The 18,961-nt window shown below is 40.9% G+C and overlaps 2 protein-coding genes across 2 annotated transcripts in view; both read left to right on the top strand.

The window, feature by feature from the left end:
* Positions 1 to 18,961, top strand: part of ITM2C (integral membrane protein 2C) — a 350,051-nt gene that overhangs the window by 264,728 nt on the left and 66,362 nt on the right. The gene's annotated exons all lie outside the window — the stretch shown is intronic.
* CAB39 (calcium binding protein 39) overlaps positions 1 to 18,961 on the top strand; it is a 76,751-nt gene that overhangs the window by 47,617 nt on the left and 10,173 nt on the right. Inside the window, exons 4-6 of the mRNA XM_050751144.1 lie at positions 1,258 to 1,376; positions 6,795 to 6,963; positions 18,361 to 18,420. Coding sequence (XP_050607101.1) covers positions 1,258 to 1,376; positions 6,795 to 6,963; positions 18,361 to 18,420 — 348 coding nt within the window. The remainder of the gene's footprint in view (positions 1 to 1,257; positions 1,377 to 6,794; positions 6,964 to 18,360; positions 18,421 to 18,961) is intronic.

Genomic DNA, 18,961 nt, shown 5'->3' with positions numbered 1-18,961 from the left:
GTGGATGTCTGTACAGGTGCTTGAAAGACAGGTACATGTTTCAGAGGAGAAAATGACAGACATATAGTCAGATTAAATTTTGGAAAAGGATGAGAAGGTATGGTTCATAAGTTGAGTATAATACTGATAATAAAGTAAAATTTTATTTCTGTCCTACTGTAGAGCGGATAGAACTGCAGTGTTTCCATTTTATAGCTGATTTCATCTGTTTTTAATAATATATCAAATTCCAACAGCAACAATTTTTATTTCCTCTGCAAAGTTGGGGATGTAGTGGAACATCTAGGTTCCTTCTCCTTTGTCTGCCTCCACCTGACCTGGACACTGAATTTAATATTTATGTGGAACTTTAAAGACATCAGCTTAAAAGAAAATTGTGCCCTTAAGGCTGGTTCTTAAAGAAAGGCTGGTTCTTAGAGGTTGCCTTTACTGCTCCTGAGCTAGTGCAGGGCCCAGGATTATCTCTCTGTTTGGCTTTAGATATATCCTGGAAAGCTAGCATTTCACTCACTCTCCTGTGGGCTTGTTAGCCTTGTAACAAGTGACTGTTCAGAAATGCTGCTTGGAGTCCAGTTCTCCATTTGTTGATTTCTTGTGCAGCTTTCTGATTGTAAGATTCACTGGAAGGATCCATCTGTTTTGTATAGTAGTGTAATGAAGTTCTGATCTCTGAACTACTGTATCATGTGATTCTTAGTACCTTCATTGTTAATCTATATAAAGTCTTCCCTAAATAGGCCTCATTTAATTAGAAGATAGGTCTACTTTCCATTAAAGCCCAGTTTCATACAGAATTCTTCCATTTTTAATATAGTGGCAGAGTATATTTTCCTCTCTTTCCATCACTATAAAAGGAAAGCACATATAGTGTTCCTAATGTAAGCATCTTATTTGTAGCTGCTTGTTCCATTTGGGTGGAATTCAGATCCCTTAGATTGTTAACATATTGCAGGGTTTTGTTTCTCATATCAGAGTCAGCATGATCCTGAGACTTAGAAATCGTTGAAATTATATGTGGAATATAGTCAACTCATTGTTGTTTTTGTCAACACATTGTTCATGTTAAAAATAGTACACTAGTAAACTTAGAATATAGAATTATAAATGAAGAGATAATTTAATGTCTATGAATGTGTTAAAGTCAGATACTCAGTCGTAACAATAAGTACAATGGCCTTATTCGAGTTCATTTGGGAGGGTGAATGGGCATTTTGATGTTTAGTCAGGACAATATGTTAATGATTGTATTCCTAATAGGGCAAAAAAGACGTGGCTCAAATTTTCAACAATATTCTCAGAAGACAAATTGGTACAAGAACTCCTACTGTTGAATACATCTGCACCCAACAGAATATTTTGTTCATGTTATTGAAAGGGTATGTACAATGTAATAAAATTTTTATTCTCAGTTGAACATAAAGGAAAGGTTGCCTTGGGAAAAAAACAGGATGCTGAATGTGGGAGGCATTTTCTCTGTAGTTAAGATTATTTTTTCATAGATTTTGAACACCTCTCCCTCCTTGAAATCCAACCTGTGAGCAAAATTGAATTTGAAAATGCCCTACAGGTGGGAGTTTAAAATCAGGTGAATTCTGAGCTTTTAAATTCACAAATCCAGCATGACTGAAGGAAAAAATAGTAATTCTCTGTGGTCTTATTTCTGTTCTCTAGGACTTAAAAAAGTTGGATTTCATTGAAGTATCAGTTAAGTTATATATTGAAAGACATCTCCTTTGGACATAATATGCACGCCATAAGGCAGTAAAAGCTGCCTCTTAAATGGAGCATGGATTATCTACAGCTTTACTTTGTTGAGTCAGCAAAGTACATGTTTATGAAGTAGTGCCCTTTGATCTTTACCTCTCTGTGTCCACTTACTAATCCATATAATTTGGTATTTCACAGTGCATCTTCCTGAAATTACTACTGGTCTAAGCAGGCATTAATGTTTGGGGGTAGTCTTGTCAGTTTAAAAGCAAAAAAAAAAAAAAGCCTAAAAACCGAACCATAGAACCAAATGCCCTTCTCCCTCATCCCTGAGCCTCATTGACTGGCAAGATAATGTCCTGCTGTTTCACACCAGAATTGTGTGCCAGCCCCGGGTATGGTGTGCATCTGTTTGTCCCAGCTTTGGTGGTGGTCTGTTCTATTAAGTTGGTGGGCAGGCATGTTCCTGGCATGGCTGTTGGTGTGAATCAGCTTGCTCTACTCCTCCTGGCTTTATAGCTTGCCTCAGTCTGATTCACATCTCTGCGGTTTAACACTTCCCCCAAGTTCAAACTTGTTTAGACAAAGTGTGAGTCAGTGCCTGTGTTGCACGCCAGCATTCTGTTTCCCTCTTTCTATTTCTAACCATCTGTGTTACTTCTTCAGATTTTGGGATACAGAACTTTTGGCATCTGATTTTTTGTTGTATCAATTCAGAGTTGTATGTATAAACATGCAGTGAGTAGTGTGAAATTTTGGTGATCTTAGAGCAGCCTTCAGGTGCCTTTGTGTGTTTTTAAAGCCCATATTTCCTTTTCCGTAGAAACCAAGGATTATTAAAATCAATACATTAGTTAACTCTGCCGACATTTTTCACTTCAGAGTAATCAGAGGCATGATATGAATATTGTTAAATGGCCTGTAAAGAAAGACATTTGAGATACAATTTATAGTTTAGAGCTCTCACCTGTGCTGGCCAGAGCAGACACTTCCAGCCAGGAAGTACCATGGAGAATGCAACTGGTGGATCCACCAGAAGCCCCTGCGCGCCTCCTTTGTTGTGAAGAATGTACATACAACACTTACCAGTTCCTACCCTAAACCCAGCTTCAACAGTTAAAGTTCTGTCATTCTTGTTCCTCTAGTCCTTGCCCCCTTTTTCCTTTGACACATGACATCACCTCAGTATGCATCCCTAGTACACAGTACAAAACACAGTATAACACAGTTACGATACCATTTGCCAACCTAATGTCGAATGCCTGATTTGCAGATTTCCTCAATTTTCACAAAAATGGCATTTTACAGTTAGTTTATTTCATATTACTTCCAGGCCGGACCTGGTGGCTCACGCCTGTAATACCAGCATTTGGGAGGCCAAGGCAGGTGGATCACTTGAGTCCAGGAATTTGAGACCAGCCTGGGCAACATGGTGAAAACCCCACCTCTACTAAAAATACAAAAATTAGCCTGGTGTGGTGGCACACACCTGTAATCCCAGCTACTCGGGAGGCTGAGGCACAAGAATAGCTTGAACCCAGGAGGTGGAGGTTGCGGTGAGCCGAGATTGCAACACTGTGCTTTAGCCTGGGTGACAGAGCAAGACTTGGTCTCCAAAAAAAAAAAAAAGTTACAAACAAGGTCCACAAACTGAATTTGGTTAATGTAACTCTGAGCTCTCTTTTAATCTGTAATAGTTAATATTATGCCATTTCTTTGTTGAAGCCTGGATTGGTGGTTTTGTAGAAAAATCATGTATTTTAGACTTGGCATTCCTGTTGCTTCTGTAACATGTTCCACTATCCACTATTGATTTAAGTGGTGGATAGTTAGATCTGGCTTTTTTTAAATTAGATTCAGATTCACTGTGAGGGGGACAGAAGTTCATGGATGGTGCTATGTGCTTCATATTGGGTGGCACTGGTTATCCCACTGCTGGTGATGTTGGGATTGACCAGTGGATGCAGGTGTTCTCAGTCTGTAATCCGTCCATTACAGAATTCTCATTGACCTTTCGCCTCCTGGTTTTAGTTTCCATTGAGAATCATTGCCTAGATTCAGAATGGCAGTTTCCTGATTCTGTTATTTCTTCTTCATATAATTAAATTGTTTTTATAAAGAAGAACCTTTCTTCCTTGATGACTTAGTTATCCCAAAATAGTCTCATTTTTTAGTATAATCAGGTATTATTTTTTAGTATAATCAGTTGGTGACCTGGCCACTTCCTTAGATAAGTATTGAGTTGTTTTAAGGATCATTATACACTCAAGTTTTTGTCTTTTTAAAAATTACATTTGATATGTCTCAGTCGATTCCAGTCATTACTTTCTTGTGTCCAAATTGCCCCATCTTTGGCCCTTGGGAGCTCCTTCAAGTTGGCTTCTGCGTTCTTTTGGCAAGACCCCATCAGTCTGTGATAGCTTCCTTGCTTTCTGGCGTAGGATGACCATCTTGCTCATTTTGTATGAGTCCTGCCAGACCTGGAAACAGCCATTTCTTCAAGGAGCACTGTGAACTGCATTTTAAGATTTTTGTACCTTTGTTGATTAATTTAAACTGCTTCCATACAGTGTGATTATCTTCTTAGGCTGTAAGTACTTCTATGGTAGATGTTTATTTGGGGGGCCATGTTGCTAATATTAGCATGCATTTGAAGTCTTATTGCTGGTGTTAGACTGCATTTGGAGGCGATTTTTTTTACTGGCAGTTTACATGTTAATATGCTGTTCACTTTAGTGCTCACAGGTTATACAGCATAACTGTTTGCCTTGTACTTGTTTATGGTTTAATCATTTAGACAAGCTTGACAAGCCTCCATCAAAACCTGCTCAACTTGTACCAAACTGTCTTACCCTTGTCCTTCCTGCCTACTAAAGTTCAGCAAAGATGAATTGTATGATCAGCCATTTTGTGAGCAGATATTTCCATCAAGTAAGAGCCAGTCAGCATTCTAGCTGCATGCCTCCACTGATGCCAAGGAGTGTGGTTTTATCTTGTTGAGGATCTATGATGTGTAAGAGGACACCACTACTAGATAACAAATGAGTACTACAGGATTTCAGAGGATAAAATGTGGTTTGAGTTAATAAGGCAAGGATTGATAAAAGGATAGGACTTAAGATGGGAGTTCCTACTAGTTTAGAATTTACATAGGCAGAAAAGAGAGAGAAGGCATCCTAATGGCATATGACTGGGAACAAAGGTATAGGGGCAGGAATGAACATAACATGATTGGCAGCAGTAAGGAGAAAATTTGAAAGTTGTATGGCAGGGTGGGAGGTGACATTGTGCTATAACAGGAGATCTAATGAGGGGAAGACTGGACAGTTAAGTCCAGAAGTTTGTGTTTATTTGATTAGCTAGAAGAAATCATTTTAAGCTCCCAAGCTGGAAATGCTGTTGATACACTTGTGTGTTGGGCAGATTTATTATGACAGAGCTTGAACAAAGATGCTGGCTAGGAAGCATTTGCAGTTGTCCGGGTATGAATAAATGTAGCAGTGGGAATGGATAAAAGCAAATGAAACTAAGATAATCAGAGAAACATTTTTTAAAGCCTTTGAAGGCTTTCAAAGCCTAACATTGAAGGTGGGAAGATTTGGAGTAAAGAAGGAAAGGTTTAGAACTGGGCTGTCCAATATAGTAGCTTCTAACCACATGTAATTAATTGAAATTAAATAATATTTACGATTCAACCCCACAGTCACACTAGACAAATTTCAGGTGGTCAGTAGCTGTATATGGCCAATCTCTCCATAATGAACAGCACAGATACAGAACATGGAAATTTCTGTTAAACCTGGTTTAGAACTGGATGACTGAAACAAAATAATGATGCCAAATTATAGAAATGAGGAAGCAAGCAGGATGGGGGTGATTTTATGGAGGGGGATGAGATTTGATTTGAGACACGTTGAGTTTATGGTAGCGCTTTAACGGAAGTTGTCCACAGGCAACAGAAAGTGCCTAATTCAGGAGTAGACATGGAGGTGGGGTTAGTAGTCGTGGTGGGAGCCATGAGATTGTATGGGCTTTCATTAGCAGGTTGTGGGATACAGGTAAAGACCTCAGCCAGGCAAGAAATAGGAACAGTCAGAGAGATAGAAAGGAGAGAACCGTGAAATGTTTTATTTTCGTTTGGTTTTTTACAGCCTGTCAGGACACTTGAGTAGAAGACTCTATTTAGCCAAGAGGGAATCTTTGCTGGCCCGTTATTTATTTCGCTAGTGTGTTGGGAAATGGAATATGACTACAAGAAACTAGAGGAGAATGTGAGGTGGAAAGAAAGCCAGTGCATGCAGCTTGAGAGGAAGTAGAAGAGAGCGATGTGTTTGAGGGGGCGGAAGAGGCCAGTCAGAGGGCTTGTGCACATCCGAAGGGGAAATGCCTCTTGCTTGGCTGAGAGGTGTCTCTCTAATGGCAGGGGAGGAGAAGCCAGAGACATGGGGATGAGCATAGGGAAGGCTATGTGTGGAGAGCTGACGAGGGGGGGCCGCCTGCTTCGTCGCCCCTGGGCTCTCTGATGGGGACCCTTAGTGAGGTCCTCAGGAGGAGGCTTATCAGCTTGGTGGTGTTTACATGTGGCTGAGAGACTCCAAGTACTATCTTGAGTATTGAATTAAAACAACAAGGTATAAATTCTATATATTTATAGACCTATTTAGAGACTCTGAATTTGGGGAAATAGTTTGTCTTCTGTGTTTTGATTTAGCTTTTGGTTTTTCTGAGTGTCAAGAGCACCATCTGTAAAAGCTAACCCCTGTATAGAGTTATGGTATGACCCGAAATACCTCTCTTGAAATCTTTCAGCTTAAATAGTGAACCTTTAGTCACACAGTCACTCGTATGGCTATTTTTCTTTGGTTTAAGGTGGTCATCACCAACTAGTGTGTGTTTGCACTCTGGAATCAGTTTACCTGAGCACATGCTCTACAGAAATACCTTCTGTAATCTGCGATGGTCATTTAGTTAGGATACATGTCCGAAAACTTTCTGCCCTAAAAGTTTGAACTGTTCAGTGTTGGAGTTTTGAAAGAGCAATCATATTTGTTTGTTTTTTTTGTTTGTTTGGTTTTTTGTTTTTGCAGGTATGAATCTCCAGAAATAGCTCTAAATTGTGGAATAATGTTAAGAGAATGCATCAGACATGAACCACTTGCAAAAATCATTTTGTGGTCGGAACAGTTTTATGATTTCTTCAGATATGTCGAAATGTCAACATTTGACATAGCTTCAGATGCATTTGCCACATTCAAGGTAACATAAAAACTGTAGAATTCTAAATATGCTTGAAAGTCAGATTAACAGGTGTGCTGTTTTTCTAAACCTTCGTTGCCCTCCTAAATCTACACGTGGCTGCCCTCTAGTGGGAAGAGAAAGATACATTTTATATGTGTCTGTGTGAAAGAGGTATATGCAGTAAAGTCACAGCTTTAAAAGGGTGGAAAAGTTAGATTCTAAAATATATCTAAAAGACAAAAGTCCTGTGTGGTCAACATTTTACTTTGCTGTTAAATTGTAATTAAGTATGATGTACTGTACAGCATGTGTAACAACCAGGTTTTCTCCTGTGTTGAAACATTGTGTAGCAGTTTCTTTGGTTAAGCACCAGATGAAGTAGTTGGCCTCTGTTCAGGTTTATGTTAATTTGGAATATACACTTCATGAAATATTAGGACCACATTCAGGACAGAGATACATTGTAAATAGGTCCGAGGAAACAGTGGATTCACCTCTCCCATCTCCTGCTCACACTGGATCATGTCTATTAAATGTAGTGCGTGGACAGAATCACCTACACTATTCAAATCATAATGTATCTTCCCTGCTCCCCCATCTGCCTTTCCTCCCTTGGTGTATATTTGTATAAATTAAATACATACATGATGTGATATCACTGTACAACGTGTAGATTCTTGTTTTGAGTTACAAGGTTCTGTGCTGTTTACAATCTATGAATAAAGCAGGAGTCTTTTACAATGAGAGCAAGCCTTTGTAGATTACATTCCCTTATATAAGTTGCCTAACCTTATGAGTAAATATTTAGAGCTATTTTAATATAAACCAGTACTTGCCAGGCGCAGTGGGTCATGCCTGTAATCCCAGCACTTCAAGAGGCTGAGGCAGGGGGATCACCTGAGGTCGGGAGTTCGAGACCAGTCTGACCAACATGGAGAAACCCCGTCTATACTAAAAATACAAAATTAGCCGGGTGTGGTATCGCATGTCTATAATCCCAGCTACTCGGGAGGCTGAGGCAGGAGAATCACTTGAAACCGGGAGGCGGAGGTTGTGGTGAGCCAAGAATCACGCCATTACACTCCTGCCTGAGCAACAACAGTGAAACTCCATCTCGAAAACAACAACAACAAAAATACATATATATATATATGCGTGTGTGTATATATATATATACATACACCAAAGAATACACACACACACACACACACACACACACACACACACACCAGTATTTAGCATACTGATATGCAGACAACCATGCTCAGAAACCATGAACACTATCACAGTGAGAAGTGGCCACCTTTCTTGGAGGGTTCAGTTTCATGATTTTGAAGAGCCCCTGAAATAATGAGAACACACTTTGGTCTCTGGGTGAAATATGTCCCACCTCAGTGAATGAATGCCTTAAAGATAGGATGAAACCTGGGGACCTGATCATTGATCATTAGGGTTTTACCTTGAATGAGAATCAGGTCATAGTATGAGAGGCCCCCAGGGATTTATTGAATGAGAATCAGGTGATAGTGTGAGAGGCCCCCAGGAATTTATTTCCCAAAACTCTTAAAAGAGGGAATCAAAAGCCTCAGGTGAGGCCCCAGATACTTGTATGTAAGTGTACAAAGCAAAACAAAATGAATTTGAGATTATAACATAGAGTGGTCAATATGATGTCTTAGGTGTCACCACAGTTGGTGGGCTAGGACTCATGCTTATAATACATCAGTGGAAGGTTATGCCTCATTCAGAAGCAGCAGACCCACCATGAAGGGCAGTGTAGCAGCACCAGGTGTCAAGCAGAGAGACCCCAGTGTGGAAGGACAGCCAGGAGCCTGAGGGCGGCAGCACTCTGGGCACATGAAAGTGAGGGAAGAGGATTGAGCAGCAGTGGTGTGGGAGAATGCAGCAAGACGCCTGACCCTGTCAGGATGTGGATGACATGCTTCTGGCACAGATGGCAAAGGTGGCTCAGAGGTGAGAGAGATGTGCTGACTACGTGCTGGAAATGGGATTTGCAGTGAGTCTTGTCTGGCCTGGCTGATAATTTCATTTCAGTTAGGGCTACTTCTTTTGATAATTCTCACCAAGGAGAAAATGACAGTGAGGGATCACTATGGGTAAAGCAGCCCTCTCAGGTCATGGTAGCCAGAGAGGGAGACTGGGCAGCCAGGCAGGTCACCCCTACTTGATAAAGAGGAAGCTTCATAAAACAAGGTAGTGTCCTAAGGGTGAGCTCTGGAAGAGAAAGCACTGGGGAGCCGGCCTGGACTGTGCATCTCAGGTGCTCTTGATTGCATGGAAAGGAAGGAGCTGAGAGGAGAGGCCCCCAAGAAGAGGGTTCTCCAAGAAACAAGATTAAGCAGAGTCTACAGCCAACACAACACATGAGAGAGAGGACAGACCTCCTATTGTAATCTCAGCGTGGCTAAACTAGCAGACAGGTGAAAGTCACCCTTCCTACTCCTCCCTGAAAGAAATTCCAGTCAGGGAAGAAAGGAAGACCAGCAGGAACAGCCTCACAGCTGTACACCAGAGGCACTGACAAGGAGGGACGCGGAGCTGCTCCTCTCCTGCCTTGCTGCTAGTCTTCTCTTTGCAGAGAATATTTTTATAATGGAAAAGGAGAATAGATCTATGGTTCATGCTTTCCTTTGAGAATGTGGCAAGAGCGCACTCCCGGAAAATGTGCTCTACACACAAAAATTTCCAAATACATGTGGCTCACCCATAGCTCTGGAACAGGTGCTGAGTCTTAAAAGGAAATTAAAACTGCTCTAGGCCAGGCACGGTGGCTCACACCTGTAATGCCAGCACTTTGGGAGGCTGAGGTGGGTGGATCACCTGAGGTCAGGAGTTCAAGACCAGCCTGGCCAACATGATGAAACCCCATCTCTACTAAAAATACAAAAATTAGTTGTGGTGGCGTGTGCCTATAGTCTCAGCTAGTCAGGAGGCTGAGGCGTAAGAATCCCTTGAGCCCAGGAGGCAGAGGTTGCAGTGAGCCGAGATCACGCCACTGCATTCCACCCTGAGCGACAGAGTGAGACTCTGTTAAAAAAAACAAAATGCTCTAAATATGTCCAAAATGCATAGCTTGAATAAATGGATACTCAGTAAACCAGATGGCCAAATATTTGTTAATTTTTTTTCTTTTTTGAGGAATTAAGGAGATGGGGAGGGGCATTAGAAAGCCAAAAATATGTTTCCAATGTTCTAGAATAAATGAAGGTAGTTTCCCCAAACTGCGCCTGTATAACGTTCTAGAAAGTATTTCTAAAGAGATTGTTTCTGCCACTCAAAACCGCACAACTACATGGAAACTGAACAACCTGATCCTGAGTGACTGCTGGGTAAATAATGAAATGAAGGCAGAAATAAAGATGTTCTTTGAAACCAATGAGAACAAAGACACAACGGTACCAGAATCGCTGGGACACATTTAAAGCAGTGTGTAGAGGGAAATTTATAGCACTAAATGCCCACAAGAGAAAGCAGGAAAGATCTAAAATTGACACTGTAACATCACAATTAAAAGAACTAAAGAAGCAAGAGTAAACACATTCAAAAGCTAGCAGAAGGCAAGACATAACTAAGATCAGAGCAGAACTGAAGGAGATAGAGACACAGAAAACCCTTCAAAAAACCAGTGAATCCAGGGAGCTGGTTTTTTGAAAAGATCAACAAAATGGATAGACCGCTAGCAAGACTAATAAAGAAGAAAAGAGAGAAGAATCAAATAAACACAATAAAAAATGATAAAGGGGAGATCACCCACTGATCCCACAGAAATACAAACTACCATCAGAGAATACTATAAACACCTCTACACAAATAAACTAGAAAATCTAGAAGAAATGGATAAATTCCTGGACACATACACCCTCCCAAGACTAAACCAGGAAGAAGTTGAATCACTGAATAGACCAATAACAGGCTCTGAAAGTGAGGCAATAATTAATAGCCTATCAACCAAAAAAGTTCAGGACCAGACGGATTCACAGCCAAATTTTACCAGAGGTACAAAGAGGAGCTGATACCGTTCCTTCTGAAACTGTCCTATCAATAGAAAAAGAGGGAATCTTCCCTAACTCATTTTATGAGGCCACCTGATAACAAAGCCTGGTAGAGAGACAACAAAAAGAGAATTTAAACCAATATCCCTCATGAACATTGATGCGAAAATTCTCAATGAAATACTGGCAAACTGAATCCAGCAGCACATCAAAAAGCTTATCCACCAAGATCGAGTTGGCTTCATCCCTGGGATGCAAGGCTGGTTCAACATACACAAATCAATAAATGTAATCCGTCACATAAACAGAACCAAAGACAAAAAACACATGATTATCTCAATAGATGCAGAAAAGACCTTTGAAAAAATTCAACAGCTTTTCATGCTAAAAACTCTCAATAAACTAGGTATTGATGGAATGTATCTCAAAATAATAAGAGCTATTTATGACAAACCCACAGCCAGTATCATACTGAATGGGCAAAAACTGGAAGCATTTCCTTTGAAAAGTGGCACAAGACAGGGATGCTCTGTCTCACCACTCCTGTTCGACATAGTGTTGGAAGTTCTGGCCAGGGCAGTCAGGCAAGAGAAAGAAATAAAGGATATTCAGTTAGGAAAAGAGGAAGTCAAATTGTCCCTGTTTGCAGATGACATATTTAGAAAACCCCATCATCGCAGCCCAAAATCTCCTTAAGCTGATAAGCAACTTCAGCAGAGTCTCAGGATACAAAATCAATGTGCAGAAATCACAAGCATTCTTATACACCAGTGACAGACAAACAGCCAATGGAACTCCCATTTACTATTGATATAAAGAGAATAAAATACCTAAGAATCCAACTTAAAGGGATGTGAAGGACCTCTTTAAGGAGAACTACAAACCACTGCTCAGTCAAATAAAAGAGGACACAAAGGGAAGAACATTCCATGCTCATGGATAGGAAAAATCAGTATCATGAAAATGGCCATACTGCCCAAGGTAATTTATCGATTCAGTGCCATCCCCATGAAGCTGCCAATGACTTTCTTCACAGAATTGGAAAAAACTACTTTAAAGTTCATATGGAACCAAAAAAGAGCCTGCATTGCCAAGACAATCCTAAGCACAAAGAACAAAGTTGGGGGCATCATGCTACCTGACTTCAAACTATACTACAAGGCTGCAGTAACCAAAACAGCATGGCACTGATACCAAAACAGAGATATAGACCAATGGAACAGAGCAGAGGCCTCAAATAATACCACACACCTACAACCATCTGATCTTTGACAAACCTGACAAAAACAAGAAATGGGGGAAAGGATTCCCTATTTAATAAATGGTGCTGGGAAAACTGGCTAGCCATGTGTAGAAAGCGGAAACTGGATCGCTTCCTTACACCTCATACAAAAATTAATTCAAGATGGATTAAGACTTAAATGTTAGACCTAAAACCATAAAAACCCTAGAAGACAACCTAGGCAAATACCATTCAGGACATAGGCATGGGCAAGGACTTCATGACTAAAACACCAAAAGCAATGGCAACAAAAGCCAAAATAGACAAATGGGATCTAAACTAAAGAGCTTCTGCACAGGAAAAGAAACTACCATCAGAGTGAACAGGCAACCTACAGAATGAGAGAAAATGTTTGCAATCTATCCATTTGACAAAAGACTAATATCCAGAATCTACAAAGAACTTAAACACATTTACAAGAAAAAAATCAAACAACCCCATCAAAAAGTGGGCAAATGATATGAATTGCCCACTTTCAAAAAGTGGGCAAATGATAAATGTGTCCCAGCGATTCTGGGACCCAACAGACACATGAAAAAATGCTCATCTCTGGTCATCAGAGAAATGCAAACCAAAACCACAATGAGATACCATCTCACACCAGTTAGAAAGGCAGTCATTAAAAAGTCAGGAAACCACAGGTGCTGGAGAGGATGTGGCGAAATAGGAACACTTTTACACTGTTGGTGGGAGTGTAAACTAGTTCAGCCATTGTGGAAGACAGTGTGGCGATTCCTCAAGGCTCTAGAAATAGAAGTACCATTTGACCCAGTGATCCCATTACTGGGTATATACCCAAGGGATTATAAATCATGCTACTATAAAGACACATGCACACGTATGTTTCTTGTGGCACTATTCACAATAGCAAAGACTTGGAACCAACCCAAATGTCCATCAATGATAGACTGGATTAAGAAAATATGGCACATATACACCGTGGAATACTATGCAGCCATAAAAAAGGATGCGTTCGTGTCCTTTGTAGTGACATGCATGAAGCTTGAAACCATCATTCTGAGCAAATTATTGCAAGGACAGAAAACCAAACACCACATGTTCTCACTCACAGGTGCAAATTGAACAATGAGAACCCTTGGACACAGGGCGGGGAACATCACACACCAGGGCCTGTCGTGGGGTGGGGCATTAGGAGAAATACCTAACGTAAATGATGAGTTAATGGGTGCAGCAAACCAACACGACACATGTATACATATGTAACAAACCTGCGAGTTGTGCACATGTACCCTAGAACTTAAAGTATAATCAAAAAAAAAGAAAAAAAGATGGCTTCTGAGCATTTTGGAAACTGTACCCACAGCCATCGTGGATTCACTAAGAGGAAGTTCAGTCATGTTGATCTCATAGGTACTGGTGGATTGGGGGAGTAAAAGAGCATGGCTGCCTGCGTTCACACCAGCTCTGCTGCTGATTTAACCTCCAGTCTCTTCATCTGTTGAGATGCAGGTAATAACATGACCATATCAGTTGTTACCTTCACACAGTGTCTGTGCAATAAACATTAGCTGTTAGAATTACTCCTTCATCACAATAAAGGATATGCTAGATGTTGTGTAATTCTACAAATCTGTTTTCATAGAAACAGTAAAAAGGCTGAGCTAGATGGAGTTTTGGTATAGTGATTCACAACCAGTTGTATGTTATATCCATACACTACTTGCAAGTAAATTGCCGTCACCCTGCAGAGAAACTTCTAGTGAATTTCCACGGGGCTTTCCCCACCCAGCTGAACGTTTTTATTAGTGACTGAAATAAAGGGTGACACGGCATACTTATCAAATGTGTAGATGTTAGCCATGAAGGTAAGGAGAGCAGATAACAGAGGACCCCAAAACTTAGAAAGGTTAGAGACCAGAATATAGCAGGATGAAGTTAAATGCAGTAACTGAGGTCTTCCACTGGAGGACTCAACTGTATAAAATATGGGATGGAGGAATAACAATAATTAATAGGAAATGAGATACTCAGTATAATAATTACTAGAATGTAGATAATTTCATATCATACTCAACCCTAGGAAGGAAGTGTTGTTATTACTGACTTTACAGATGAGGAAAGTGAAGCCTAGAGATTTTGACTGAAATCAGACAATAAATGGGGAAGTCAGACTTTGGACACAGGCAGGCAGGCTACCAGAGCCCACTTTGAGTAAACAATTTTGAATACCTCCAATACAATTAAGCAGTATGGTAATGCATCCCCCAGAGCTCCATGTGACCAGGTAGTATGTAACCTAAGGAGCTAACTGATAGTCTCACTTTGCTATGAGCTTATCAGGTAACAACACATAAATGTGTTCCATTCCAGGCGCTACACTTTAAGAGGCACATAGACAAATAGATGACTTTCAGAAGACAGTAGTTGGTGAGGGAGACTCAGAACCCTGTCATTCGAGGAGTGGTTAAAGGAACTGGACGTATTTAGCCTGGAGAAGAGAAGACTCGGTAGGGACCTGCCATGAGAGCGCTACTTGTATTTGAAGTGGGGTCCCATAGAAAATGGACAAAACATGCATCTGTCGGCTCTGATGGTTCCTGGAAAGTACTTGGGGATAGGTCTGACCCTAGCACAGGAAGAACTTTCTCACTGTAAGAGCTCCAGAGGTGAACCACACAACTGGGAGAATTGAGTTCCTTGTCCTTAGACATAATCAAACATCAAGTAGGAAATGGGGCCAAATGGTTTGCCAAGATGAATGTGAAAATAAGCCCCCTGGGTTAGCAGGATTTCTTCAGGGATCCCAGGGCTGTCTTAGTCACATGATGTTTCGGCCCAAACTCAAGCTTTTAGGAAGCTTTTAAATTCAGCCCACCCTAAAAGTTGGCTGCTCAGTCTGCTGGACTTGGGAAATGATCCCTAGTCTTTCTTCCATTATACAAGGGCCTGTCATAGACTGGAATTCAGATAGATGGAAGATCAGGAATCCTTTTATTCTCACCTCTGCTGACTGACCTTGCAACTCTGCTGTTCTGGGGTCACATGCACCTTAAACTTTGCAGGTCTGCATGCCCTTTGCCCATTATGTTCTATTCTGTTGGTCTACACGCAGCCCCTCCCACCCACACTCACACCAGTTTGAGCCGTCCAGAGTTTTTGGCTGCAGTCACTAGGCTAAGGTTCCTTATCTGTCGGTAGATAGAGGCACTGCTGATTGTCCTCATCTCCTCCTTTTCCCAGCTTAGTATTCACCTTTTTCTCTGTGCTGGCTGTTAACAGTTGCTCTTTTCCTACTAGTGTTTTACCCCCCCAACCCCCTCCCCAGGCCTTTGAATGACCCTTTTTAACAAAGGGTTTTCATCCTGTTATGTACTGGGTCCAACTGCTCCTTGGGCAGACTCTGAGTGCCCCCTTTCAATCTCTCCTACCCCAAAGCCATTGAGATTTGATTTCTGGTTGGCAGCAGTTTCCTGAGTTTCCAGATGATAACACATAGAATCTCCCCTATATGGGAAGATGTTAGAGGTCCCCCTTTGCATGGCCCATCTGTGAGCCTCTGGCTCCTTTTGAAATACCTTGCAGAGTGAATACTCGCTTCACTCAAACTTTCAGTAAAAATCTGTTGTGCAACATGTTAACACCTAGAGGGCCTTTGCTTTATAAAGTAGATACTGTCTTCCTGTTTCTAAGAATCCAACCCCAGTTGAGAGCCAGTGTCTCTCAGGACCCTCCTGCTTGGCATTCCCTTCATTATGTTATGACAGAACAGTGAGCAGCAGGTTCCTTCTGCTATACTTCCTCACACTGGCCTCCAGAATGATTTAGTCGCAAAAAGGTAGAAGCAACACTGTCTGACAGGGATCCTGACACATGAATTCCTAAGTTAACATACTCATTTGTTATTCACCAAGATTGTCAGTGCCTGCTCTGTGCCAGGCACTTATGTTACGTTATATGTTATGTTATGTTATGTTATGTTATGTTATGTTATGTTATGTTATTTGAGATGAAAGTTTCGCTCTTGTTGCCCAGGCTGGAGTGCAGTGGTGCGATCTCGGCTCACTGCAGCTTCTGCCTCCTGGGTTTGAGCGATTTTCCTGCCTCAGCCTCCTGAGTAGCTGGGATTGCAGGCATGCGCCACCACACCCAACTATGTTTTTGTATTTAGTAGAGATGGGGTTTCACCATGTTAGGCTGGTGTCGAACTCCTGACCTCAGGTGATCCACCCACCTCAGCCAGGTGCACTATTCTTTAGGTGTGGGAGATTCAGCAGTGAACCCTACAGACAGGCATTGCCTTGTGGCACCTCCACAAGCAGGACACCAGCCATAAACACACCACAATAGTATGTTAAATGGTGCTGTCCGTACTTGATACATTCTCCTCATGTTCCTCTCTCCTTTGCATCTGTGACCCCATGGACCACAGTAGGAAGATAACAGAAATTCTCTTACCACTTTCCTCTTCTCCTTCACCTGGAGGGGAAACGTTGTAGCACTTCTTGCCAAACTCAAGGGTACTCAGAGTAAACTCCACGTTTTCTAATATGTCCTGTTGAATCCTCAAGGAGAATTTGGGAAAAATTGGGTAGGTCCTTCCTGGGCATCCCTGTTATAATCAGGAAATATAACACATACCCTATCCAGCAGTTTGAGCAACTGTAAATATTTGGGGTGGGGTTAGAAACCTTCTCAAAAGCATACTTTGAAGATTGCTGAATGTGATGTTTTTCCAGACATGTTCCCTGATTTCATTGGTTCATTCGTTGATTTATTAAATATTAAGCCCTTACTATGCGCTGGGCACTGCATAGGTGCTGGAGATTCAAAGATTAATAAAAATAGACATGATCCTGATATTTACGGAACTTACAGTGTAGTATAAGAGAGACTTGAATCAAATAATCCCACAACCAGTGTAAAGTCACAGCTATGTCTGGTGCTTTTGTGCTGGTGACCAATCAAGAGGAATCGAGGGCCGAAGAATGAACATTAGGTTACCAGGCAGTGGGGAAAGCCTGTACAGAGGCCCTTTCGGGAAGGACTTTCACAGAAAGTAGGTGACAAAAGAGCTCCCTGTGGAGTCTGGGACCTGACATCTGGAGTGAGCTATGGCACTTCCCTCGTTTGCTTGACCATGGGGCATTCTTAAAAGCATTTCTCAGAACCAATGTTTCATTTCAGCATACTTCAGGAAACACTAGTTCTTTGTAGTAACTTGGGCAACCTTCAAACATAAACAGGAACGAAAACTAGGAAAGTTGGTTGGGAGAAAGGCGATGATTGACACTATCTGTAGCAGTGGTATGAAGGACCTTGATCCATTAGTTTACCAGCTACTAGCCAGGCCTTCCTGCTGTCACTCGTTCCCATTCTCTTTCCTACCCAGTGAGACCAAGGCTAGTCCTTTGTTAACGTCTAGGTCCTGGAAGGCAGGGATCATATCTTTTTGTCTTTGAAGCCCTAGCACCTAGAATTTTACCTGGCACATAGTAAATATTTCTGAATGATTGTTCCTTGGGAAAGCTGTAGAGTGAGGCATAGGTTCTATTTCATGGTAATACAAAATCAGACTGGAGGTTCACAGTCATTGTTAATTCTACATTATCATGCCAACATTCTGCTTACCTAAAACACATTCTGCCTCTAAAAAATTTGCATTAGCTATGAACCTGAATGTGATTGAACTTAGGAGGAAGAAAATAGAGCCTCTAATCCTTTTTCTAATAAAAGAAATTTCCTCTTTCTCCACTAGGAGCGCTAGGTGGGCGTGGAATTGTTTGATACTTGACCACTACTGTTAGCTTTGTTTTTGTGTGTTTGTTTTTAAATAACCAGCCCACTTGGGGAGTGTTAACTTTAATTTAACTACAATTCCTTATTCTTTTTCTTTAGCGTATATTTCCATTGCCTTTATCATTTTTTCCTTCTAAGAGCTATAGATCCATGATGACTCATCATAATCACTAAAATTGCAGTTCCAAATAATTAATGATTTTATTTTGCTTTTATAGAATCAACGTTTTTAATACAATTCATGCTGAAATGTTAAGTATGGTGATTTTTAACAATAGTTTTTATTAGATAAAATGGTGTGGAATGTTTTAGGATTCTCTTTCTTGAAAACTTGGAAAACAACTGTAAACTGTCTTTTTTTAGGATTTACTTACAAGACATAAATTGCTCAGTGCAGAATTTTTGGAACAGCATTATGATAGAGTAAGTATATGAAATATTATTTTTAAATAATAAATTGTAACTTGTTACCAGAAAGACTTAAATTAGGTTTTTGTACTAGAATATTTATTTTGCATATGTAATGTTTATAAATGGTGCTGTAGTTATTTCTCTTCTTAAACAGCTTATAGAATATTACTTGGTCAGAAGTAGATATTTTTGATTGACATACTGCCCTTTGAAGCTTTTATTGCTTTAAAAGAGGAAAAGAAAGCATTTTGCTGCTAAAATGATAGTAAAGATAGTGGGAACATTATCTGACTTTTTAACTTTTCCTTCCTTTTCCATCAGTTGCCCCACATTTCTGCTGCATACAAATAGAGAGAAAGGGAGGCAGCAGCTGATAGGATGAGAGCAGCACTGGCCAGAGGGGACGGGAGCCCGGCTCTGCTCCTACTCTACTGCTCACTCCTTTGTGGCCATGGCCAAGGCAGTTAACCGCTTGGGGACTTAGAAGTCCGTCCTTATTGTAAAATGAGGACATTGGACTAGCTTGTCGGTAAGGTCCCTTCCAGCACTGAGT

This window comes from Macaca thibetana, chromosome 12, assembly GCF_024542745.1.
Source record: "Macaca thibetana thibetana isolate TM-01 chromosome 12, ASM2454274v1, whole genome shotgun sequence".
Lineage (NCBI taxonomy): Eukaryota > Metazoa > Chordata > Mammalia > Primates > Cercopithecidae > Macaca > Macaca thibetana.
The sequence above is the reverse complement of the archived record's forward strand: the minus strand, read 5'-3'. Positions and strand labels throughout refer to the sequence as shown.